At 34.6% G+C, this 25,688-nt stretch overlaps 3 protein-coding genes across 3 annotated transcripts in view; 2 read left to right on the top strand and 1 right to left on the bottom strand.

Moving 5' to 3' along the window:
- Nucleotides 1-223: 223 nt before the first annotated feature.
- Nucleotides 224-12,979, top strand: LOC133181689 (interactor protein for cytohesin exchange factors 1-like). Its single transcript, XM_061316249.1, has 2 exons — nt 224-429; nt 9,359-12,979. Exons 1-2 carry the CDS (start codon nt 241-243, stop codon nt 9,575-9,577), a joined length of 408 nt encoding a protein of 135 aa, XP_061172233.1. The 5' UTR covers nt 224-240; the 3' UTR covers nt 9,578-12,979.
- A 7,251-nt stretch (nt 12,980-20,230) lies between these two features.
- LOC133181709 (myeloid-derived growth factor-like) lies at nt 20,231-22,018 on the bottom strand. Its single transcript, XM_061316271.1, has 5 exons — nt 21,848-22,018; nt 21,592-21,642; nt 20,735-20,872; nt 20,546-20,606; nt 20,231-20,439 (listed from the first exon to the last, which is right to left on the bottom strand). Exons 1-5 carry the CDS (start codon nt 21,977-21,979, stop codon nt 20,363-20,365), a joined length of 459 nt encoding a protein of 152 aa, XP_061172255.1. The 5' UTR covers nt 21,980-22,018; the 3' UTR covers nt 20,231-20,362.
- A 68-nt stretch (nt 22,019-22,086) lies between these two features.
- LOC133181703 (peroxisomal multifunctional enzyme type 2-like) overlaps nt 22,087-25,688 on the top strand; it is a 34,719-nt gene continuing 31,117 nt past the window's right edge. Inside the window, exon 1 of the mRNA XM_061316262.1 lies at nt 22,087-22,204. Coding sequence (XP_061172246.1) covers nt 22,147-22,204 — 58 coding nt within the window. The 5' untranslated portion in view covers nt 22,087-22,146. The remainder of the gene's footprint in view (nt 22,205-25,688) is intronic.

Raw genomic sequence — 25,688 nt, 5'->3', positions numbered from 1 at the left:
TATATGTCACGTGACCTTGACGTTCACATATGAAAGTCGTAAAATGGAAGATTCTTTCATTTGAACAATATTTTGAAAATTTGAAATAGTGAATTTTTTACCCACTTTATTCAGAAATAACTTTTGCACTTGGTATTTATTAGCCATTTCCCCAAAATGATAAAAAAATGTTATATTTTGATTTACGACAAACATTTTGAACTTACGACTACTTTATGATCAAAGCAAAAATTTAGAAAAATGGCAGAGTCGGAACCATCAAGTAGCCGAACGAATAGTTTAAATACATCTAGTAGTCATAACGACGAGAACCACACTCATGTTGAATTGAAAGGTTATTTGTGGAAGAGAACAAAATTATCAAGAAAGTGGAAGAAACAGTGGTTCGTTCTGAGAAATTCGGATTTGCTCTATGGAAACACACCTGAGGTGAATAATAATATTGTGCAACTTGTTGTAGAATCACAAGATATGATATTGCCTAAATGAATTTTTGTTGTTAAAAAGAAATTGGCGTTATATTTTGTTAAATTCAGTTATCATATGTTCGACAGTGTAACTGTAAGAGTGATTGCTGTTTGAAGTCGATATCCATTATACAAATTTACAGTCACTTCTTACACAAATCGACTCCTACACAGATCTACTCATACACAAGAAGTCAAGCTGTATACAAAACCTGAAAGTCAACTCCTACAGAAAGGTTTATTTCTTTTGTGTGCTTAAAAAGTGAAAGCCATTTTGTACACAAGCGTTTTTATTTTCTATATTGGGTTGAAACGATACACCTCCTTCACGGTTCAATACAAATTGTATCAGGGTTCTCATTAACGCAAGAATCTGTGTCCTAGATGCAGCAAAATTATTTGGGACGCAAGGTTCTTAAAAACGATACGTCCGCGGACTCATGAGTTGATGCGTCCTCGTCAGCGAGAAAATTCGGATGCTTTCGAAAACCGGAGATTTCAGATGATAGGATTTGTCAAAGAAATATTTAATCGAAACCTTCCTGTAACTATCATAAAGTTTATCCTAGAAACAACTTTTCTTGTACCTATTTCTATTTTTTTTAAAACAGGGATTGATTATAAGATATGTCATGTTTATTAGTCCATAGTCATAAACGTGTCGCATGCCAAACTCCGATAGCCATGATAGCTGTTTTTATTTAAACACAATTACTGCTTGTATACACAATGCAGCTTGATTATCTCGTGAATTTCACCTAGTGCAGACAACCGACAGGATTAGTTAGGCCTAATTGAACATGACACCTGTGATTGTATACAGTATACAGTCAACTTTTGGATACTAATTGATTATGCAACAGTTAATTTTAGATTTATAAACACCAAGTTTATTTTTATGGCAATTGATTACATGTGTAGTTTAGAATATGGCTTGGATGCATCACCAGTTCACATATTTGAATATGTTAATATTTTCGTAAACAAACTGTTAAAAAATGAAAGATTTTTTTTGATGTTTGGATGGAAGGATACTGCAATAATTCAGTTGGGACTCAACATAATTTTTCTGGGACGCATCAAATTTAGCTGGGACGCAACCTTGTCAGAAATCTTGAGTCCTGGGACTCAAGTTAGCAAAATCCTAGTGAGAACCCTGTTGTATAATTTTGTCTCGGTACGGTTATTTTCGGTACGATACATTTTGATAGAAGGAAAATTCTACGTTGTTTTATGCTTTCTTTTATGTAATCTAGTCATGTAATTAGGGGTGGGACGATATACCGATACACCGATACATATCGATATTTTCTGCTAAGATACGGTTTACGATACATGCCTTAAAATATCGGTACGAAACGATTCACAAACAACCTATCCAAAAATTGAAAATGAAAGTACTCGTCCTTGAAAAATGGCGGCTTGTACGAAGCGAAGAGATGATATTGATATTGACAACACGCTTTAGAACTTACAAGTCGGAGATAACGGATAAAACATTTTCACTTTTAAGTATCCTCGGAAGATGGGACAAGAAAAGTTCCGTATGTAAAGCCGGTAAAACGTGTGATATACAGAAAGTATCGTTTCCACAACAGTTGATATTATTAATTGTTAGTCCATCTGGCTCGAACAGCTCATAACAAAGCATGGATTTTCTAATTTCAAGAATTTGAAATTTTGAAACAAATTGTGGATTAATATTTTTTTTTGTAAACTCAGCTTGGTTGCAGACTTTCAGCAATTAATAATAATGTAAATGTGATGTTTTTCTTTTTAATGAATTTTTAGTCAGTGTTCTTGATGAACTACCCAACTATTTATAAACAAGTTGTTTATGGACATTTGGCAATACGTACAAATAATTTTGTTTTTGTAAATATTTAGTCAATGAAATTGATGAACTTCAAGTATTAATTTCAAATATCAGATATGATTTGATATAGAATGATTTGTTGATTTATTGTCAAGACAAAAAATAAAAACAAATACTAAGTTTTTTAAATAGTTTTATAATTTATCATAATATCGAGATACGTATCGTATCGTGCTATATGTATCGAGATACGTATCGTATCGCAAGATCTGTGTATCGTCCCACCCCTACATGTAATTTACGAATTTTATTTGCAAATTGACTAGAAGAAATGGATTAGAATTATTTGACTGTCAAAAATTATTTTACAAACTATCAGTCCTCAAAATTTTACGTTTTCTATACTTACTTATAATGTAAAGTGGGGTATTTTTTGTGTGGAACGATTATTTTGGGGTTTTCACGATTTTTTCCTATGGTACTGTACACATGCTGAATAAGTGCAATAAATATGATTTGTGAAAAAAATGTCCAACAAGCCCTGGGGTTGAATATCGATCGGGGGGGGGGGGGGGGTCCTGTCCACAAGTACCTGTGCGCTAAACTGGGTCCATAGGACAAAATCATTTTAACGATAGAATGTTCTATCTATATTGGGGCAAGTGCAGTTGTATACCATAAAAAACCTTTACATGCATGCTGTACACGGATGGGGTAATGGTAATGTGTAATGGTAATTGACAGTAATTAATTACAAATTTCGATGTAATTTATATAGGCATGAACTCAATGTGGTTGAAAGTCTGTACAATTATTATAGTTCATATGGCATTGTTGTGATTGCAGGTGATTTAAATAGTAGTTGTATTAGCCGCCCCCTCAACACAAACCCTGTTAAGTCTCAGATCCTTTCCAATTTTGTTCAGAGATGTGACCTCTGCTTACCAGGGTCAGATTTCAGTATAGAAGGTGAACAATTTACATTCATTCAAAAGTGTACAATGTTAGATTACATTTTCTTCAACAAATCCTTTATGGATAAATGAGTGTCTTATAAAATTTTTGAGGAAGGTAAAATCTGTAGCACCTCAGACCATTTACCAGTTCTTGCTGAACTAAGCTTCAAGTGCTCACACCACTATCTCATACACTCTAACTTTAAAGTAGCGGCATGGCATAAAGCTACGTCTGTTGCTATTGAGTCTTATAGGTCATATATGCAGCAAGATCTTCAGGATATACGCAAGCGTGATATCCAGTCTATCACCGACATTAACAACTTTTACTTTGATTTGTGTTCAATTCTGATAAACTCTGCTGAGCGCAATATACCCCAAGCTGGTTTTAACCCACATACAAGACCGGGATGGACCAAAGAGGTAAAAAAATCCCATGTGTTTAGAAAGAAAAATGCGGCGTCTCTGGATTGATGAAGGGAGACCTAGGGGTATGGTTTATGAAACTTATCGAAACTACAAAAGAGCCAAAAGACAGTTCAGAAATGCACTAGATACAGAAAACGAGCGCTATATGAGTGGCGTATACCGTGATCTTGAAGAAGCAGCCGACTGCGATATTCGCCTATTTCAGAAGTTGGTAAAAGGACAGAAACGCAGATCTTCCCGTACCTATCCTGAAATTCACGGAGAAAACGGAGTTACCTATAGCAATCTTTCTGGAGTTGCTGAAGCCTGTGCAATGCACTTTCAAAATATTTATACTCCTTCTGATGATTCATCATTTGACCAAGACTTCCATCGCCAAATTGAAGAGAAGTATGCAGACATTGAAAAGCTGTGTGATCATTATAGCGGCAAATTCCCGGTGGCCAAATTACTGTAACCGAGTTAACACCCATCATTCGCAAGCTGAAATACAGAAAAGCACCCGGTGCTGATAGAGTTACATATGAGCACATTATTTTCAGTGGCGAATGTGCCCTTGCATGTACTGTAAAAATGTTTAATGCTATTGTGTTGCATGGGGTGATACCTTGTGCAAGGAAACGGGGATTCATTGTGCCGCTATACAAGGGAGGGGATAAATCTAAAACTTCGTGCAATAGCTACAGACCAGTCGCTTTATTGTCATGCTTTTTAAAGATTTTTGAAAGTATCATTCATACCCGCATTTCTGAACATGTGTTAATTAATAAATCATTCCCAAATCCCCAACAGCAAGGTTTTCAACAGAAGCTAGGTTGTCTGACGGCATCCTTCAACTTACATGAAACTATTTTTCATAATTTAGAACAGGGTAGCAATGTTTATGTTAGTTTTTTGGATAGTACAAAGGCATTTGATACTGTATGGAGACATGCTCTTTTATTGAAATTGTATGAACTTGGTGTAACAGGAAAACTTTGGTCTATACTAAAGGACTGTCACATTGATACATCAAGTGCTATTATAGTTAATCAATCTCAGTCCAGGTGGTTTCCTGTCCAGCAGGGTGTCAGACAAGGCGGTGTTCTTTCTACATTCTTGTATCTTGTGTACATTAACAATTTGATTAATATTCTAGAACAATCATCCAACTACTCAGGCATTCTTAATATTTCATGTAGCTGTCCCTCACTGGCAGATGATCTAGCATGCATAGGACTTTCACCTGCATCCCTTCAAACAATGCTGAACATTTCATTCGAATATTCCAGGAGATGGCGATTTACGTTCAATGCCCAAAAATCCTGCATTCTGAGATTCGGCACAAAAAATGTCAGAGTAGACTTCGACTATGTATGGTTATTGGGAAACGAAACCATTCCTTGTCTGGACAACTGCAATCATCTCGGTATTCTTATCAATGATAAGTACAATCTTTCAGATAGGATAATTTCTGCATGTCCAAAGGGTAAAAACTCGTATTTCGCCCTTAATGATATTGGATCTCAGTACCTGAACCCTTTAACACTTTCTCATCTCTACAAATCAGTTGTCTTACCATCGGTACTCTACGGATGTGAATTATGGAATAACATGTCCTCAAATGATTTACATCACTTGAATGTCTTCCAACATTTAGTGGTCAAAAACGCCCAGAATCTACCTACCAGAACAAGGTCTGACATTTGTGAAAACCTTTTTGAAGTTCTTCCAATACAAGCAGGGATTGATACAAGGAAACTACTATTTTTTGGCCGTCTGTGTCGCCTGGAATACAAAACTCTGTCTAAGAAAATCTTCTTAACCAGGCTGTTTTCTTACTTGGAGGGGATCGCCCATAAGCAGCTAGGTTTTATTCCTGATATTTTGAGTCTTTTATGCATTTATAACCTTTGCGAATATGTGAGAGAGTGGCTTTCGCTCGGTTCATTTCCATCAAAGTCAGCCTGGAAACAAATTGTGAGATCTGCGACTTTTCGATAGAATAAGCTCCGGAGAGACACACGTATTTCAGGTGATCCAGGATTCATCCGTTTCCGGAAAGTATTTCAGGATGGAAATCCGGCTTTATTCTGGCGACTACCCAAAAACTGTTATGAGATTTCGTTATGCAAATTCATTTGCAAATTAGTCTCCGAATCTCCTCGAGAAACTACAGAAATTTGTCCCCTTTGTGGAACTCTTTATGTTGATCTCTTTAACCATGCGTCGTGTACTTGTCGTATCACATATGATATACGCAATCAGTGGTGGGAGGATGTAGTTAACTACTTTGACATCAACTTGTGTGCTGAACTGTGTGCCCTTACAGATGATGAGCTGTACTTGATTCTTCTAGGCCGTAAGCCGAACACCATTCTATCCGCCTTCCACCTCCGAAACTTCCAGCTACATAACTTTCGTCTCATTGCTGATTCTTGTGCTCTCTATAAGCGCAATCTTTCCATACTGCAAATCTGTCAGTGAGGGATGCTTCCCACTCCTTTATATCTTTCTGTTTTCCTAATGTTCATCTATAGTTTTCCTTTTTTTTTTTTTGTTGATAACTCGCAAGGACATAGTGTATGAAGTAAGGTAATGACCACTATTTTTTGGTCTCAAACTTTGTAAATATTTCTTTTTTCTATATATATGTTTACATGCAATTCACCTTTGTATGTGTACGAATTTCAATTCATGTAGTTATATGTTATATATACGATATTCTTTTTTTGTGCATTTTGTACAGTATTCATTAATCACTGCAAAGTGGAAATAAAGTATGAATGAAAGTAATGTGTAATTGGCCCAATTTTCAATTACATGTAATTGTAATTTAATTAATTACTTTTGAGAAAAGCATAAAATTCACAATTACTTTTCAATTACATTCAATTACACTGGTGTTTAATAAATGAGAAATAGCCCCCTCCCCTTTTTTTCAAATAACAAGCACTTTATTCAAGAAAGGTTAACTGATTTTTTGGACAAAATGTTCTATAATATATTAAAAAATATTATATATTTTTTCTTTAATTTAGTGAAATGCTGTTTCCTCTTAAAAATGCATTTTCTTCAAAACTTTTCAATATTATTTATCTCCTTGTTTATAAATATATTTAATAAAATTAATAATTTCAATTAAGCTGTTTATGAATTTACACTTAAAATTTCTAGTCTAATGGCTTCTAATCCTTTGTTTGCCATACCTACAGCTTGTGTAAGAAGTGATTAACAGGTGCTAATTAGTGCCCTAGGGTTATGTACATATTGACACTTAACTTAAATAGAGATTTTACACACATTTTGACTTTACCTATTACTAGTTTTATACATATACATTGACTAAGTCTTCCAACAAATCTTTTTTAAAATATATGATTTGGTGTTATAACACTAATTTTTCTATTTTAATAAAAAATTGTAGGAAGACAGTAGTTTAACACACAATATGTCAAATACTATAACATTTTGAGATGTATAGCTTAGGATGATGAAAAAAGCAGGAAACAAGGCAAAACGCATCCATTGTTTTGTATAAATACACATGTATATCAAAAAGCTTAAAAACAGACACATGAATTAGGCCTAATGGAAAACAGCATCCAGGTCCTGTAAGAAAACTGTGTCCCAGTTGAAAATTGGCTCTTTTTTTCTCAAAAAATCAGGTAACATTTCCCAAAGAATGACCAAATTAAATTTTTTGATGCTGTTTATATAGAGAAATAACATGTTTTGAAATTTTAATCATTTTTAAAGATATATATCATGTGTGTATGGGGAACAAGTCCATTATTTAACTCTTTAATCAACAAATAAATATGTCAACAACATTTCGCAATTTTGCCACTTTTTCAATTAAAAATTCACAATTAGAAGGGTACAGGACCCTGTACGAAAAAGGGTCAATTAAGCCCTGAAACTTGCTTTATTAGTCAGTATTTATTCCTGTCACAAATGCCCCAGTGTAAAATATCTTTATTGTGGCAGAAAAATCTTTAAACCTGATAGATGTAGGTTAGGGGACACAATATTTTAAAATTTCAATTTTAAAATTGTAATTTAATTAATTACATTTCAAAATCCTTGTAATGGTAATGGTAATTTAATTGAAGGTTTTGGGCAAGTAATTGTAATTTAATTAATTACTTTCCTATGTAATTGACCCCATCCCTGATGCTGTATGTATGTATGATGTCGTATGTAAGTTTCTGTAACTGAGTCTAAATAGGCCTTTTGCAGTTTTTAACAAAAGGCATTGTAAAGTAGATGTAATAATTTTTTGTTTCCTTCAAGCTCTCTACACGAAGTGAGCTATGATAAATGGGGGATTGTTTAATATTTGCCATTATCGCATGGAATCCTGGTAGTGAAAGAATTCTGGGAAGGTTTCACAGAAAAATTTGCTTGAAGCTAGAATACACAGATTTTAATTCGAATTTTCTTTGTTCTTACATGTAGGTCTATTGAGATCTCTGCACTGAGTCTCGCTTTAATAGTGAGTGCAATGGAAGATCAGAGACATAACTGTTAATATTTATTTTACTATATATAGGTATATGATTTTTAAAGTTTTAAAACTATATTATTGTATTGATTTAATAAAAGCAAACTAGGCAAATTGAAGCAGTAAATGATCAGAATTTGGCAAAATCTGGGAGATATGGCCAACCCTGGGTCACCTGTTGGTGTATCTGATTTCTCTGTTTTAATTACAAAAATATAATGTTCTGCTTACTTTATTGATGTGAATGAAAAGGTTTCACATTGTTATCCTTAATAATTTTAAAAAATTCTGTGATTTGAATTGTGCAAATTTGAAAAAAAAAAAAAGTGAACAGTAGGACACACATATAATTTATTATATTGAATTTCAATATTTGTCTCAATGACCAAATACTTTGAAGAAAGCAGAATTACAATCATTTCTAATCTGACACTAACAATGAATTTACACTCATGAGAACTGTTTAGTGAAAAAAACTGTCAAGTATTTTTAGCTCACTTGAGCTGAAAACTTCAAAATTATTTTTATATCAAAAGAGAAAGTACATGTATTTAGTGTAACTTAATTGATCGAATTTAATTGCCAAGGCTGTAGGATAAGATCTGACTACTCCCCTCAAAAACCAAGTCAGCTCATAACCTGGGTTTTGGATACAAGTTGATTTTCTTGTTTTGGTTATAAATTGTAGGGTTTGAGTTGACTGGTTACAAGTCAGTGAGGTAACAAGTTGACTTTATACCTAAAGAATAAAGTTTTTTTATTCCAGTAGGACTTCCTATGTTTTTTGTGAGAACTTATTTTTAAAAACATTTGATAGAACTTTACCATAGATCATTTAAATAGGAGCTTGAATTTGATTTCACGATATATAATATGTTAGATGATGAAACTGTTAGATTAAGTGATCATATATTTTGGTGTGCATCAAGTGTAAATTATGTTTACATTAATTTTGCACAGGATGCATGATTTCAAAGGTGCACCTCAGTGGAACTTTTGTATCATTCAGGTGACATGTTTTCTCAATAATGCAAATTTGAAAAAAAAAAAAATATTTCAGAAGAATATTTGAGAGTGTGGGGAGAGTGTGAGTGGAGAGAGAGTGTGGGGAGAGTGAGTGAGGAGGAGGGAGAGATAGAAGAGAGGTTTTGAGTAGGTGAAATTAGAGACATTAAAAGTGTATTTACTTTCTTTTCTGTTGTAGACAGCAGTAAAAAATATTCCTCTGTCAAATGCTGAAATCTCGGAAACTGATATAGACAAGAAAGAACATGCATTTAGGATAAAGCCCAAGGATAACAGTCGCACCTTCTACATTCAAGCAGAAAATGAAAATGTTCAAAATGACTGGATGCAAGCGATATGCTTTGCAAAGGCAGCAGGGCATCACGGTGATATTTCTCAAGCATGTACTATACAGTAATATTGAAGGATGGTCACAAAAGTAAACTAAAGGAACACACTTTAAACCTGCAGACTTTTAAACATTCTCCTTCCTTTTGAAATCACTGGGTCCTCCCCTTCTTTTGGTTTAAATGATCCAACAGTTTTATTCAGAATTAAAAAATAACAGGCTATGACTTTGGTTCATTGACCATTATAATAAAACATTTACTTTATATAATATATTTCTGGTAATATTATAATGAAAATTGTATTCTTGTTCATCGTTGGAAACCACAGTCAATCTTCCATATGCATATTCAATAAGCGTATGTGAGATTGACCATGGGTTTCTAGTGAAGATTCTTCTTTTAATAGATATTGGTTGTGCGTCAATATTAAAGATATTTTCTTTTTAATTTTTACCTTTAAAGCCCTGGCTATTTAATTATCATATTGGTAGGTCACTGCTTGAATTTTACATCTTAAATTTAATAAGACACTGTCTTAATTATTACGGGAGTTAACACATGTATACATTACAACTATTTCCACTGATGAGAAATTTTCATTTTTTTTTTCTTTTTACAATTTCTGATGTAGTGATCAGTTGTTTATAAAACTGAATTCTTATATTTATTATTTATGTTTATACAATACCTATGATATTGATCAGGACTGGCTTCCACAGTCTGAGTTTACAAGTAGATAAGGTGACAGTTATCAGTGCCTATGTTCATTTTTAGCAGACATTATTGTTTATATTATGTACATGTAATATGTAGTCATTTTTATTTTATTTTCATTATTTTGGGAGGTGGGGTGGGGGGTTATTCTTATTGGTGCCATTTGCTCAGATGTGCAAATGTATTGTTGATTTTTAAAGTCAAATTTTGCTTGTTTGAATTTGAAGTCCTTTGATGGAGATAGTAGAAAATTTTTCTTCCAATGTATTTTCACTCCTTTTCATTTTCCTGAGTTTTAAGTTGTTGCAATTGTTGAATTCATAATTATTTAATGGATCCCCCCTTTTTTGCCATCAAATTAATTAAGAAAGAATGTCCGTCCAAAGTACAAGCTTGTCAATGTTAGGTTGTCATTTTTTGGTACAGGAAAACAAATCTACTGGTCAGGTTTTGTACAAGCTTTTTACTATTTAATATTGAAAATACTATTTCACAAGTCAGAATATGGAAGTTTTAGTAAGAAGAAAAACTACACTTGTACTAAGAGCTGCTTGCTTAAGTTACTTGTAGTAAGTGATCATTACCGGTACCTGTTATGTATAGTTTCTACTGAAAGTAGGAATACTGGTATTTACATGTAAATAATGGTATTTTATTTTAAAGTAAAACTTACATCAAATTGTTAATATTAAGTACATTTACTCAGAGATTTAAAGCATACATGGTGTTTGGTTTCAAAGATATTAGAATCAGTTAATAGTAATAACTAGATTTTCACCTTGTTTTCTCCATTCAATCAATGTGGCGTAGATTGTTATACTCCACACATTAGGTAAGCAGGATGAGCCTCTGTATTGAATGTGAGTTCTGTGTGCCCATCATCTTCTGAGCAGCTATTTTAAGGATTAGGGTGATGGTTGTGGCTCTCACACTTTAATGTTTTTCAAATGTCCCTTTTATAATTCATGTCTTTGAGAGAGAGACAGATCTTTCCACATTTATGAATACGTGTTATGATGTATTATCCAAAAATTTGTGATTGAACATTACTTGTACGTGAGAACATTCACTTGCATGTAAATATTAGCTCTTTCATTTTTCATATGCTAAAGAAATAGTGCTTTTGTATTTACATACACACTTTTTTCATTCTGAAATTAAATGGTTTCTGATGTTTACATAAACTGATAGATATACTGGAATTACACAGGGAAAAGTGGCTTACATGACATACATGTGATTATCCTTTTATTTGAAAATTATGTGATCATGTAAAATTTATATGAATATTTTTAAATATTTTTTTCATGCAAATATCATGTGAATAAGTTTGTATGATATTCACATAATTTTTTTTTTTTTAGAACTTTCATGTGAAGTTTTCTTTGCTTGATATATATGCGATATGCTCTTCATGTAAAATTCATATGAAAGTTATGTCAAAAAGGCTTTAAGTTTTCACATAAATTTCACATCTTGTTTTTTTTTCTCTTTCTCATGCAAAGAATTCACATGAAATTCATGTGAATTTCATATAAAATTTATGTAAGCCACTTTTGCCTGTGTAGGAGTGTAAATCATTAATAGAAACTAAATTCAGAGTATATTTTTTTCTAACTTGAGATATAATTAAATACATTACTATGAAACAATTTGTGTGATGAGATCATTCTCAAATAGTGCTCAATTGATGTTAAAGGAACAAGGGTTAAGATGGCTTAGGAGAATCATAAATGTTTTTTTTTTTTTTTGCACTGGTTTTGAGTTTTTGTGTCATTGAACTGCGCAGCTGTTTTGTTACATGTAATTTAATGACTGTTTTTCTGTTTATCAGGGTTGTCCCTAAGACCTTGGGGACAGGGAATTTCCCTGTCTATAATGACATAATCCTCCGAGTATTCTGGTATTACTCCTCAACCCCCTCTTAGGGGAGGAACTCCAGACCCTCTTCTACTTGTTTAAGTCCCCTGCTATTTCAAATCTTGGAACAACCCTGGTATCTTTGTATGAGTGACATTTTGTCATTTAGAGTAGCTAACATACAGAGTTATGCCTCTTCAATCATACAGCAAAGTTTTTTTAAAATGCTAACTTTTTGACAGATAATGAATTTAAAAGTTAATTTAAAAATTAATAATGGTAAATATAACATATATGATGGTTAATAATGATAAATATTATAACATAGTTTAATTTATAAATGAAATGGATGCAAAAAAAAGTAGTCTAACGTTACATCCTAAATTGTTGAAAATTTGGTTAACAAATGATATTTGCAAGTAAAAGGAACAAAATGAAACATAAAGTTATTATTAAAGAAAAAGTTGCCAATTTTTTTAAAAAAAAATTTCCTCATGTACACTTCCCCATTGTTCCGGATGTTGTATCATTTCTCTTTTCATTCAATGACTATAGTTCTTTGTCATATTTTGTTATTTTGCATTTAACTGTTACCATGCCTTCATCTAGATATGTAGTTATATTGACCTTAGTATTGTATACATGGTATAAGCAGTGTTTTACCTTTTGAGAAGCATTTAAGCTTCTGGATATATATTCCTGCGCTATCTACAAGCTACACACAAGTGAAAGCTGTGATATATTTGTTTTTGTGTATTTTAAATAGATTTTATTGATTGGCATGTGGTTATATATAAGCAACATGCACTATTACTGTTGTGAATAATTATTAACTATTGTTATCATCCGGCATTGTCATCTTTTTTTGGCTATTTAATTAAACAAGAAAGAATTATTGTTTTGTGGTTTGATAACCTTCAATATTTGTGTATAGATGTAGAAACTGCCTAAACTGTTGGTCACGGATGTTTCCTGTATAAAAACAAATTGCAGACCTGTGCCACAAAATTATTGATCATTCAGAAAAGAATAGACAGACCAATTCTGAAGTGATGCAGGAAGGAGATAAAATTAATATACATACACTTTATGCAGGAACTCCTCTGCTATATTAGCATGCATAAGCAAACATTCCCCAAGTACACATTTATATATAGAGAGTTTTTTTTTTTTTTTATATTTTCATGAATGCAAAGCACAAGTGAAAATATTAAAATATCCTTTCTCATATGAGTAAAATAAATTCCATATCCAACTTTAAAATATTGAATTTTCTGTTTAAATTACATTTTCTTTCATTTTCCCGTTTCATAACACAGTGGCGTGCGACATCATAGTTGAGTGGTTGAGAAGACAGAAAACATTGTAAACGTGATTCAACAACATATTTGGAGATACTTTGGCAGTTTTAGTCTCGGTCAGGAAGGATTATTTTATTATGCCCCCCGAAGAATTGAGGGCATATTGCTTTGCTGCTGTCTATCTGTTGGTCTGTCTGTCTGTCTGTCGGTCCACCAATAGTTTCCGTTCATTTTCTTTGCAGAGGTTGCACACACTGAAATGAAATTTGGTATACAGATTTATCATAAAAATATATAGGTCAAGGTCCGTTTTGGGTACGATCAAGCAATTTTTGATAGAGTTATGCCCCTTGGACTCAGAAAAATTCCAATTATTTGTCAACTTCCTGTACGTGTTTGTTCGTACCAAATTTTTGTCACATTTTCAGTTCTACTAAAAATAATCAATATTTTATCGTTAAAGTAACAACATTCACTTTCATGTTGATGTTCTAGTGCACGAGGTCAGCAGTTATAAGTGACGCAGATGAAATGCCTCTTCTAATGGTAAATTCAACACTCGCTTACATACAAACAGTGTAAAAGAATTAAGTTGGGATAGGACTAAGTCATATTAACAAAAATAGCGAATAAGTAGTAAACAAAACAATAAACCATCATTTGTCAGAATCATTTTCAGTCTGTTTCTGACTGTATTTATACATGAACCAGCAAGAAAATTAGGAAATTTTTTATGCCTCCCTTCGAAGAAATACTGCTTTGCTGCTAAATAAATATTGCTTTGCTGCTGTCTGTCTGTCGGTTGGTTTGTCGGTCCACCAACAGTTTCTGTTCATTTTCTTCGCAGAGGTTGCACATACTGAAATGAAATTTGGTATACAGATATATCTTAAGAATACCGAGGTCAAGTTCTGTTTTGGGTATGATCGAGCAATTTTTGACAGAGTTATGCCCCTTGGATTTGGAAACGATCAATTTTTGACAGAGTTATGCCCCTTGGATTTAGGAAAATTCCTATTATTTGCAGTTTCCGTTCATTTTCTTTGTAGAGGTTGCACATACTGAAATGAAATTTGGTATACAGATTTAACATAAAAATATCTAAGTCAAGTTCTGTTATGGGTACAATTGAGCAATTTTTGACAGAGTTATGCCCCTTGGACTTAGAAAAATTCCAATTATATTGGGGGGGGGGACATAAGTGTTTCACAAACATCTCTTGTTCTATCTTATAACAAGCCCAAGAGTACTTTTTACAACTTTCTGTGTCAAAGGAAAAAAAATGGAGTGTTTTGCTGCACTTCTGATATTCTGTCCCACTGTAACAGAATATCACTTGAAAATTCTTTCACATTGTGATAAAATATCACTTTAATTCAATAAATAAATTACAGCACAACACAAAAATAAAATCTTAAAATTTTTATTTTCATTCAAGCTTCATATATACAATCAACATTTTTAGCTCTTCTAGTGAGCCAAAGGCTCAAAGAGCTAATGCTATGGCCATTTGTGCGGTGTGCGTAAACTTTTTAGAATATGGGCCATATCTAAAGAACCCCTTGACCGATTTTTGTCACAAAGTATCCTTGGCCCAAGGTTTCTCATTTTTACTAAAACAAGGGATGTGACCCTTAAACAAGGGGAGATAATTAGGTAAATAAAAAGAAAATTACTGTTTGCTAAAAAATATTCTTCTTAAGAACCGCCAGACAGATTATCACCAAACTTACACACAAGATTGAGGATATGTTGTAGATTAAAATTTGTTCACGGCATCACCTTGGGGCAAAGGGCATGGTCTCAAGGTCACTTCAAAGTTGACCAAAAGTTATGTTTTGATAAAACTTTGATATTTTGTTTACTATAAGGACTAGGATAATCAAACCTTGTCAGTTGATGCATTTTGGGACCTCATATCATTTTGACTCAAAAGTAGGCCACAGTGACCTACTTTTTTAATTTTGCAGGCACTTACTGAGGATGCTCCCATATAAATATGATCAATTATGGCTTTGCTGTTCTTGAGAAGAAGATTTTAAAGATTTTTTCCTACATTATCCTTTGTAAAACTTTGATCCTCCAATTTGGCTCCGCCCTTCCCCCCAGGGTCATGATTTGAACGAATTTGAATCTACACCACCAGAGGATGATTCCACATGAGTTTCATCTTTCCTGGCCCAGACTGGTTCTTGAGAAGAATATTTTTAAAATATGCCATTAATTTTTCACTTATGTGTAATTATGTCCCCTTGGAAGAGGGTGTGGCCCTTCATTTGAACAAAATTGAATCCCCTTCACCCAGGGATACTCTGTGCCAAGTTTGGTTGAAATTGCCTCAGTGGTTCTGGAGAAGAAGACAAAATTGTGAAAAGTTTACAATGACGAAGATGACAGAAAACGGAATTTTGATCAGAAAAGCTCACTTGAGCCTTCGGTGCAGGTGAACTAAAAATGAAAAATGATATGTTATCAGAATGTTGGTATGATGTGCTAGGAATCCATGTATTTTTTAATGCCCCTGTAATCAAAGAATGGAGGGCATATAGTTTTGGCTGGGTCCGTCTGCTTGTCCGCAAAATCTTGAATGAACCTTGCCCATAACTTGATTGGTTAGAGCTATTGCTTTCATATTTCAAATATGTATTCCTTGTGACAAGGCCTTTTTTAGGTTCCAATATTTGACCTCTTGACCTTGAAGCTTGATCCACTTTTGTAAAGTTTTACCAAACTTCAACCTTGGTCATAAGTCATAACTTTTGAATAGTTGGTGCTTGGGCTTTAATACAGGTAAACTTCGTTATCTCGACATTGACTGTACCATAGGAAAATGTCGAGATATCCGAGGTGTCGAGATACCAGCGTTGAGACTTTACAAAGTTTTCCATCGCGTTTAACTTGTTTTTTTTGTCAGAACAGGATACGAAATGCGCTCTATAAACTTTGAACCGTGATATGGAAAAAAATCAAATGCGTAATTATTTTTTTCTTATTTCATTCAGGAAGAATGTACATTAAAATTATTTTTTAAAGAGATTTGTGTATCTAAACTAACGTAGTGATGTTACAGATGCCTGAATTACGACTGATTCGGTTTATCGTGTCGTTAATTGGATTGTTTTCTGTTGAATGCATTTTAACTTCAAAATATCATTAGAATATCTTTTAATTCCTCACTTTGAATTTATTCAGTATGTTTGGTATTCAATTTAGTTACCTTTTTCCAATTTAAAAATTATGTTAGGTTTTGATATAAATAAACTCCTTTACATCTGCGCAGAATCGTGTAGATTTATCAATGATATTACCCAAGCTGAACGATTAAGCAATTTAAACGTCTCATAGACGCCGAAGGGGCTTTGGATTCACCTAGAAACACAATCCATAGAATTAATTAAGCAATGCGCAGTCAAAACATGGGTGTGACAGGTGTGAATTTTTTATGACGTCGAGATACCCAGAGTGCGTACGTGCGTGACGAGCGACCCTATCTTACAAACAGTTACGTTCAGTAGAGCAGAAAATTGCCGATGTCGACATAAACAAGGTAAATTTTGCTCTTGGGACTGTGAATATACGTCGAGATAACCCGGGTTGTCGACATTATCGAGGTTGATATATCAGAGTTTTTGCAAATCATTTATATAGTAAATCATGCCGGGACTGCTGACGGACGTCGACATATCCCAGGTTGTCGACATATCCGATGTCGAGATACCGAAGTTTACCTGTACTTCATATGTGTATTCTTTGTGATTAGGCCTTTCCTTGGTATGAACATTTTTGACATTGGAGTTTGACCAACTCTTAAAAAACTTTAACCTTGGCCATAAGTTTTGAATGGTTGGAGCTAGGGCTTTCATATTATAGATGTCATGGATTCCTTGTGACATTTAGACCTCCCCTTGGGTATCAACAATTTTGACACTTTGACCCTGCAGTTTGACCTACTTCAGATTTAATCTTGGCCATAACTTTTGAATGGTTGGTGCTAGAGCTTTTATATTTCACAGGTGTATTTCTTGTGACAAGGCCTTTTGTTGGGTACCAACATTTTTGATCTCTTAACCTTGGAGTTTACTAGCCTTTTGGAATATCAACCTACTCCATGAGCTGCCATGCAGGGGCATCAGTGTTTCACAAACACATCTTGTTTACAATTGTTTTGGGTCTAAAATTTTTGTCTGCCAACTTTCGTGACACACGGGACATATCTCATTTGTCTGTCTCTCTGTCACTAAAACTTAAACCTTGGTCATACCTTTTAAATGAGAGAAGATAGAGCTTTCATATTCCACAAGTGCATCACCACAAGTGCAAGACCTTTCTGAATGTACAATGTTCTATGATTTTTCACTTCCTGACCTTGAAGTTTAACTTGCTTTTTGAATATTTTAACCTTTTAAATAAGAGAAGATAAAGCTTTCATTTTTAGCAGTACATTATCTGTGAAAAAATCTATAAAAAAAATGTACTAAGATTTGTTTTTACCTAATGACCTTGAAGTTTGACCCACTTTTGTACTAAGATTTTTAATCTCATGGCCTGAAAGTTTCACTTACCTCTCAAACATTTTAAAACTGGTCATAGCTTTTTGAATGAGAGAAGATAAGGCTTTCATTTTTTACATGTACATTTCCTGTGAAAGTCCTTTCTGAATGACCTCCTGACCTTGATATTTGACCCACTTTTAACCTTGGCTGTCAGTAGCTTTTGTTTTGCACTTGAGAGAAAGAACTTTCATATTCCTACATGTGCATAATCTTTACCAATGAATCATGATTTTTGAACTTTGACTTACTTGTCATCAGTTTTAATTTTTGCACCAGAAGAGACAAGGCTTTCATATTTTTGAACATGTGCATTACCTGTGACAAGAACTTTTGAAAGTACTTTGATTTTTCAATTTTGACCTCATGACCTAGATCCAGAAATATGATTTTTAAATACTTAAATGTTGGCTTAAACTTTGTCCTTAAAGCATGAAATCAAATTTCCAGAATTAACATCTTTTCCGCAAACCACTAAAATTTGACCCGACAAAAATAAGAGATTTTACAGTTCAGCAGTTGATCAACTGTTTAGACTTTGTTATATCAAATTTAATTATATCCATGAATATCAACAGAAAAATGTGTTAAATTGATTAGAAAGGGTCAAGTTAAGCATTACGGGGAATAGATAGCTTTTACATTGCTTTTCAATATATTTACAATTTGTTGGAAATGACCATAGCAAGTACTTTTCTTCAAAAAAGTTGAACATGTACCAGGTAGACATTCATAATGAGACCTTGAATTTGCAAAACTATTTCCTTGCACTTTGTTGTGAACATAGATGTAAAAGGTAACACAAGGGCATTTGAAAAATCTGCAACTACAAGTACCTGATACATAAACAGGTAATCTAATTTTTCCATCTATTAAATAACTCTTCAAACACTGTATATAAATCATTAATTTGGTTTTTAATGAGAGAAGTATTGCTCTTACATTCATTAAAGGAACAACATACAGGCAGACATACTAAATATTTAAAGCAATTAATTACCAAAAAATTACACAATATTTATTAGAATGAAAGTTTGAAAAGAGCAAAAAAAAAAATATATAAAACAAATTTTGATAATTCTGACACCTGCTAGTTCTATGACTTCTATAGAACAAACCAGGAATTTAGAGTCTGGTGACCACGTATACAAAGATGTGACGTAAATGATTGATGTAAATGTACACATGCAGATCTCATTGTACGACCCTAGGAAGATTGCTCTACATTCACACAAATCTTTCATCCAAAATAACAATAATAATGATAAAATCACAAAACTAGTGTGGATATCTCCACCAGTGGAATCCTCTCAGAACAAATAAGTTCTCTTGTAAATTATATAACAACCAGCTACCCTAGTTTACACAACAATCAAATGTTCTCCACATATTAAAACCATAAAAATAAATATCTTCATGTACATTAGAAAACTTGCGAGTCTGTTGATACTGAAATCCAATTAGTACTTGTATTTACAAAAACTGCAAAATTAAAACTTTCTCAGAGACTAGAGATTCATTAAGTTTATGGAAGTTTAAGGAATATTTGGAGGCCAAACTATACAAGTTTGGCATACAAATAGCTGTTTATTTTTTTATAGTCAAGATTTTCAGATGAAATATCTGTATATCCCTATGGATTAACTCTATTGAAAGGAATAAAAAAATTCTCAATTTTTTTTGTAAAAAAAAAAAAGGGTTAAATAATTAAAGCTATTCATAATAAATACACTTGCATTGCTCTGGGCAGAACTGCCACACATACCAGAGTGTCAAATCTATAAACAACATCACACATTCAAATCTTTAAGGAAAAAAAAATCTTTGAAGTTCACAACTAAACACCTTGATTTAAATGAAATTTGATTCTTGCACTCTTGTTATCAACATGCAAGAGGAATGATAGTGTGAAGCTTGTAAAAAAAAAAAAATACCCCCTCATAGGAAGCATTATACAATGTCAAAACTGATTGAGAAGATATCACTAGTTAGCACTGTAACAGTGGCCTTTGTGACTGATGTGCAAAAAAAGAAAACATCCAAGAAATCAACTCTTAACTTTTACATTCTCTTAAAATATTAGAAAATAAGATCTACTTGCATGATTACAATTAACTTAAATTACCAGAAATTATACTCTATGCAGCTTACCATGTGGAGTGTTTTTTTTCTATTCAACCTATCAATAATATTTATTAGAATAAGACAGAATAAAAATGAAACTCATTCTCTTACTGCTGCCTTTTTGTTAAATTCAGAGATTAACACCCCCCCCCCCCATAAAAAGAAAAAAATCTACATATTTGTATGTATTCTTCTGTACATGATGATATACAATAAATAAGGTCATTTCTTAATGATTCAATTTTCACTTCTTTGCAGAGTTTGACTTTGAAAATTTTCGATGGCTTTTTTGAGACAGCTAGGTCTATAATTCAGTTTTCCCTCTTCTGGCATACAGAACAACTTTGTCCAACTGAGAATGGAATTTACCTGTTTCTGAGACTGAAATGTAAAAAAAAAAAAAAAGAAAAAAAAAAAAGAAGATAAATATTCATTAAATGTTCCAAATAAATAGAATTAAAATTAAATTGAGCTAAAAATTATATACTTTTATTGGCAGCTTTGTCAAATTTGAATTCTTCTGGCTTTAAATGTGTCATTCCAGGGCCCTGTAAATAAATAAAATAAATAAATAAATAAAATTAAATAAAATTAAACATTGATTTAAAAGAAAAGAACCTTGAAACTGATCAGTGTTGAAAATTTGGTAATTAATTTGCCATAGTATGATCCTTACATAGACCTCTCCTTCCACTGCTGGGATCCCTGTCAACTCCATCTTAAAGGCCTGGAAGAAAAGGTAAGACTGTGGGCGTTCTACAGAGCAGCTGAACTCCTGGTGGTCGTCACTACGCACCATCCCCATTGTCCACTCCTATAACAAGATGTACAGTGGTCACAGGCAAAATCAATGTAAAATTATAAACACACTTCATAACTATATTCTCTTTAGAGAAGGGGACAGGCATAGCCTATTTTAACTTTACAGAAGGGATAAGGCTAACCTATTTTCTTTATAGAATTGACAGGCATGGCCTATTTTCTTCTATCTTTACAGAATGGACAGGCATAGTCTAGATTTAGGCTAAAGTCTGTCCACTTCTCTGAAGATAATAATACTATAGCTAGTGAAGCATCATGAACTCGATCAATGGGACTGAGAAAAAAACTCCAAGATATCAGATGATTAGTTAGAATAATCTAATTGTGTCTCGGGACAGGCCCTCACTAGCTGCAATAATGTAGCCCTCTCCGTTTTTTTTTTTTTTTCTCCTGAAAATATCAGATTAAAAAAAATCGGAGAGGGCTACATTATTGCAGCTAGGCCCTCACCACTGGTTAAACCGGGTCTGTAGGACATTTATCATTTTAACGATAGAACATTCTATCTATCAGATGATTTGATCAAGATATCCAGGGTAATTAATTATTAATAATTAAAAGGGGTTGGGACATCCATATCACTTCAACATACCCATGGTATTTGAAATATCAGTGGTTGACATACCAAACTATATATATATATATATATATATATATATATATATATATATATATATACATGTATATATCCTACATATGAAAAATTTATACCTCATTGGTTCCTCCTTGAGCTTGGTATGAAAATTTACATGTGACTCCATCCTAAAAAAAAATGTAATATGTTGATAAAGAAAGGTTAATGGGTCTTTGACAGTAATAATGGACCAGAGATAAACACCATTTGTACATAAATATAAAGCAGCAAAGCCTTTGAAACACCATTTAGGCTTCTATTGCAGGGAGATTCTTATATGCAAGGGAGGCTACTCTAAAAATGAGATCAATAACTCGTTGCTTTCAGACGTACCCATTCCTTTTCAAAGGATAGCAGTTCGCCTCCCGGCTTCACGTCAAAGGTGGCTACCTGAATCTCGTCCTCATCCATCTCGAAACAACTGACAGTGGCTACAGTAAACAAAATTATAAGAAACTGCCGCATTTTCTCTGCAACTGTTTACAGCTCTATCGGAAGTGCTGTCGGAGTTTGCCACGAGGACCAATGAATATTGCTCCAACTTTGACCTCAAGTTCAAAGGTAAATTGTCGACCAATCGGGATATAAAGGGACTGTGGAGTTGAAAGTTCACTTCAGTCATCGTTCCCAAGATGTCAGCGCCCTTGCGGTTTGACGGGAAAGTTGTTTTAGTGACTGGCGCAGGAAATGGTTTGTCTTCTTATATATTTTTTCACTTGTCGAGAAGAATGTCAATGGCATCGTGTCTAAAATCAGGATTTAGCTCTCTTTTTTTGCAGAAAAGAAAACGGTGCAAAGTCCATGCATATCTCTCCTTAAGTTCAGAAACTGGAATGTTATAAAAAAGATAGATTGGTGTATTGCTATGTTCTAGAAATTGCCATACTTTAAGACATGTAATTATGCATGTTGTTCGGCCACTGCCCAGTGCAGTCTCAGTTTCTCAAACTAATTGCAGATATTGCAGGTTTGTACATACATGTATTCCATGCATTTGTACTCCGAGAAAGTGGTGGAGGAGGGTCAATGCTCACACAAGTGCAGCATTGAATATAATTTTTGAATACCAATTGTTCGATCAGTGCAATCTCAGTTTCTCAAACTAATTTTGGATATTGCAGGTTTGTGCATATTCCATGCATTTGTGAGAGAAAGTGGTGGGGGAGGACAATGCATGCTCACACAAGTGCAAGATTGAATATAAATTTTGAATACCAAGTTAAGCAGATTATTTAAAATACCAAAGTCATACACAAAATAATAATGTTATGTATGCATGTCTCCAAATTAATAATTTCCACAAGCTAATCCCAGAAAAAAATAAAATGATGTTTAATCTTTAAATATAGATTAGAATTCACTACATAAACACTGAAAAGTATCAAAGTACCCTGCACTTAGGTTTTTTTTTTAACTTGTCTAATTCTTCATTGTATATTGGTTTTGATTACACCCTTATGTTAGTGTTGTCATGCCACAAAGTAACTCAGATTTCAAAGGTGTAACATTTGAAGGAATTTAAAATAAGATCACATAACTGTATCAGCAAGATGGTAGAACACCGTTTACGTCCGAGGTTAGTAAATGAATGCAATTGTGAAGTCATTTTTTGCATTCTGAAAATCTGCAGATCAAATTTTGAAATATTATAACAGTATGCACTTCAGAAAATGGATTTCTGCTTACTGTCAGCTTGGCACTCTTAAGCATACCTTTCACTATCTGTCACTTCCGCCCCTAGTGCTCGCCTGTCGGTTCTGATCGTCATCAGATGGTCTCCAACCTTCACCGGATGTTTCAACACTAAACCATGACATCCTCCAGTTGGTGGGTCAGCAGTGGTGGCCAATCCACCACTCGATGGATCCCGACTTCCAGCACAGATCATCTCGGCAGTGCCATATCCAGCAGGATGACTTCTCTGCTGCTTCTCCCAGTCTCCTTGTTGTTGTCTTGCATGCTCTTCCTGATACACCTAATTGTGTGAGCAGCTTCCACACCGATTGCGCTGGAAACCCTCTGCAGCCGACCTCTATCAGAAACAACCAAACACTCCATCCTCTATTCTTGCAGTCTGCCATGAGGTCTGCATACTTAAGGCTCTTCCTCTCATGTTCCTCCTCACAATTTTCTTCCCATGGCACGGTCAGCTCTATTGTAACTAACATCTTCGACTGCTGGGACACTAAAACTGCGTTTGGTCATAGGTTGGTTTCCACGATGTTAGGGAAAACTAAATTCCTGTCTAGGTCCACTCTGAGCTCCCAGTCATTCCCTCTATCCAACACTGATGTCTGCCTTGCTGCTCTTGTGTCAGCCGTTGCTTCACTTTGTCTCACAAACTGTATCTGTCTTTGTTTCTTGTCTGGTGATCGTTTCCTTCTTCTCTCCGCCTCCAGCACATCAGCCAACTCCCGCAGGACTTTGTCATGTCGTCATCTATATCTCCCCTGAGTCAGTGCAACCTGGCATCCTGATAGAATATGCGCCATGGTCCCTCTCTTCCCACATAGATTGCAGTTAGGTTCCTCCCTTAGCCCCCACTATTGCAAGTTTACAGGAGATGGTAGTGTGTCATACACTGACCTCAGCAGGAATGAGATTCTAAACTGATCCTTCCTCCACAGTTCTGCCCAGGTTAATTCTCGCTCTGGTAAGTCCCACTTCATCCAGGCCCCTTGCTTTCCAAGTTCTGTTGATTTTGCTTTCCATTGATCTTCCTCAGTGCGCCGTACTTCAGCCTGAACCATGGTGTGCCTCTCTGCTGCTGCTGCTTTGACCACTGCTGGAAGTGTGACATTCCCACGCCCTGTCGCCCAGTGCTTGTGTTTCCAGTGATGTCTCCTAAGTATAACATACTCTCTGCTTGGTCCACTGTTGTTTTTGCTGACCATTTTCTTCCTGTCCTTGTCTGAATCCCTTCTTCTGCAACCCTGTCATCAGCTGAGTCACGTAATGTCATTACCAAGCGGCATTTTGCTACCTTGAATTCTTCCACCACAGAGGAAACTGGTATGCGTAACTGGGATGAGTTGCTGTAGAGTCCAATCGATGTAAATGATGGTGGAACTCCTAACCACCTCTTCAGATACCCACTAATTTTCCTTTCCATGGCTTCGACCGTAGAAGTTGCAATTTCATATATGAGGAGCAGCCACATAAGTCTTGGTAGGATCCCATGCTGGTAGATCTATACTTTATATTTTCCAGGTAATCCGCTTCCATCAACCATTTTTAACCAAGAAAGGAGCTTCTTCTTTGTGTCCTCGACGCTATCTTTGTCTGTGAGGGATTCATAAAACAACTTTTCCAAACATTTAATCGGGTTTCCTACAATTGATGGGATCTCTTCTCCCTGACTGCATCTTGACTAGCCTGTTGATACGCCCCTTTCTCAATACAAGACATCTGGATTTCTTTGGCTTGAACTTCAACGCTATCTTCCAATGCAGATAGGACACATCTTGCCTGTATGTGAGTTGTTGTTGTCACAGTGAGATCATCCATAAAGCCTCTAATTGGTGGCTGATAAATCCCCGAGTCCATCCTTGGCCCTCTTGTTTCTCTTTCTGCAGTCCTGGTCACCATCCCCATACCCATTACAAACAGGATAGGAGAGATTGTACATCCTGTGACTATCCCTTTCTCTACTCTTTGCCAGGATGTGGTGTAGTCATCGACAGTGAACTGGAGCTGCATTCCTCCGAAGTAGCTCTTGACAATCCCCTGAACCTTCTCTGGTATATGGTACAGCTCCATCGCTGATTCAATCAGCTTGTGGGGCACAGATCCATATGCGTAAGCTAGGTCTAACCACAATGCTGCAAAGTTTTTCTTGCCTTCTTTGGCCTCCTTCATGATTTGGTTTATGACACTTGTGTGCTCTATGCATCCGGAGTACCCAGGTGTGCCTGCCTTCTGAATAGATGGATCTATGTATCTGTTGTCCACCATGTACCCTGATATTCGCTTTGCTAGCACTGACATGAACATTTTCTCCTCCACATTTAGCAAAGATATTATTCTAAACTGGTTAATTGTCCTCGAGTTCTTCTCTTTCGGTACAAAACATCCCTCTGCCTCTTTCCAGCACACTGGTATTGTCCCTTTCCTCCAGATTACTCGAAAAAGTTGCCACAATTTTCTCAGTAACTTTGGGCACTCTTATACACTA

Source organism: Saccostrea echinata, unplaced genomic scaffold (genome assembly GCF_033153115.1).
Source record: "Saccostrea echinata isolate AGI-Se365-2 ecotype Australia unplaced genomic scaffold, CSIRO_AGI_Sech_v1 ptg000009l, whole genome shotgun sequence".
Taxonomy (NCBI): Eukaryota; Metazoa; Mollusca; class Bivalvia; order Ostreida; family Ostreidae; genus Saccostrea; species Saccostrea echinata.
Note: the sequence above shows the minus strand (reverse complement) of the source record. Positions and strands in the feature narration are given on the sequence as shown.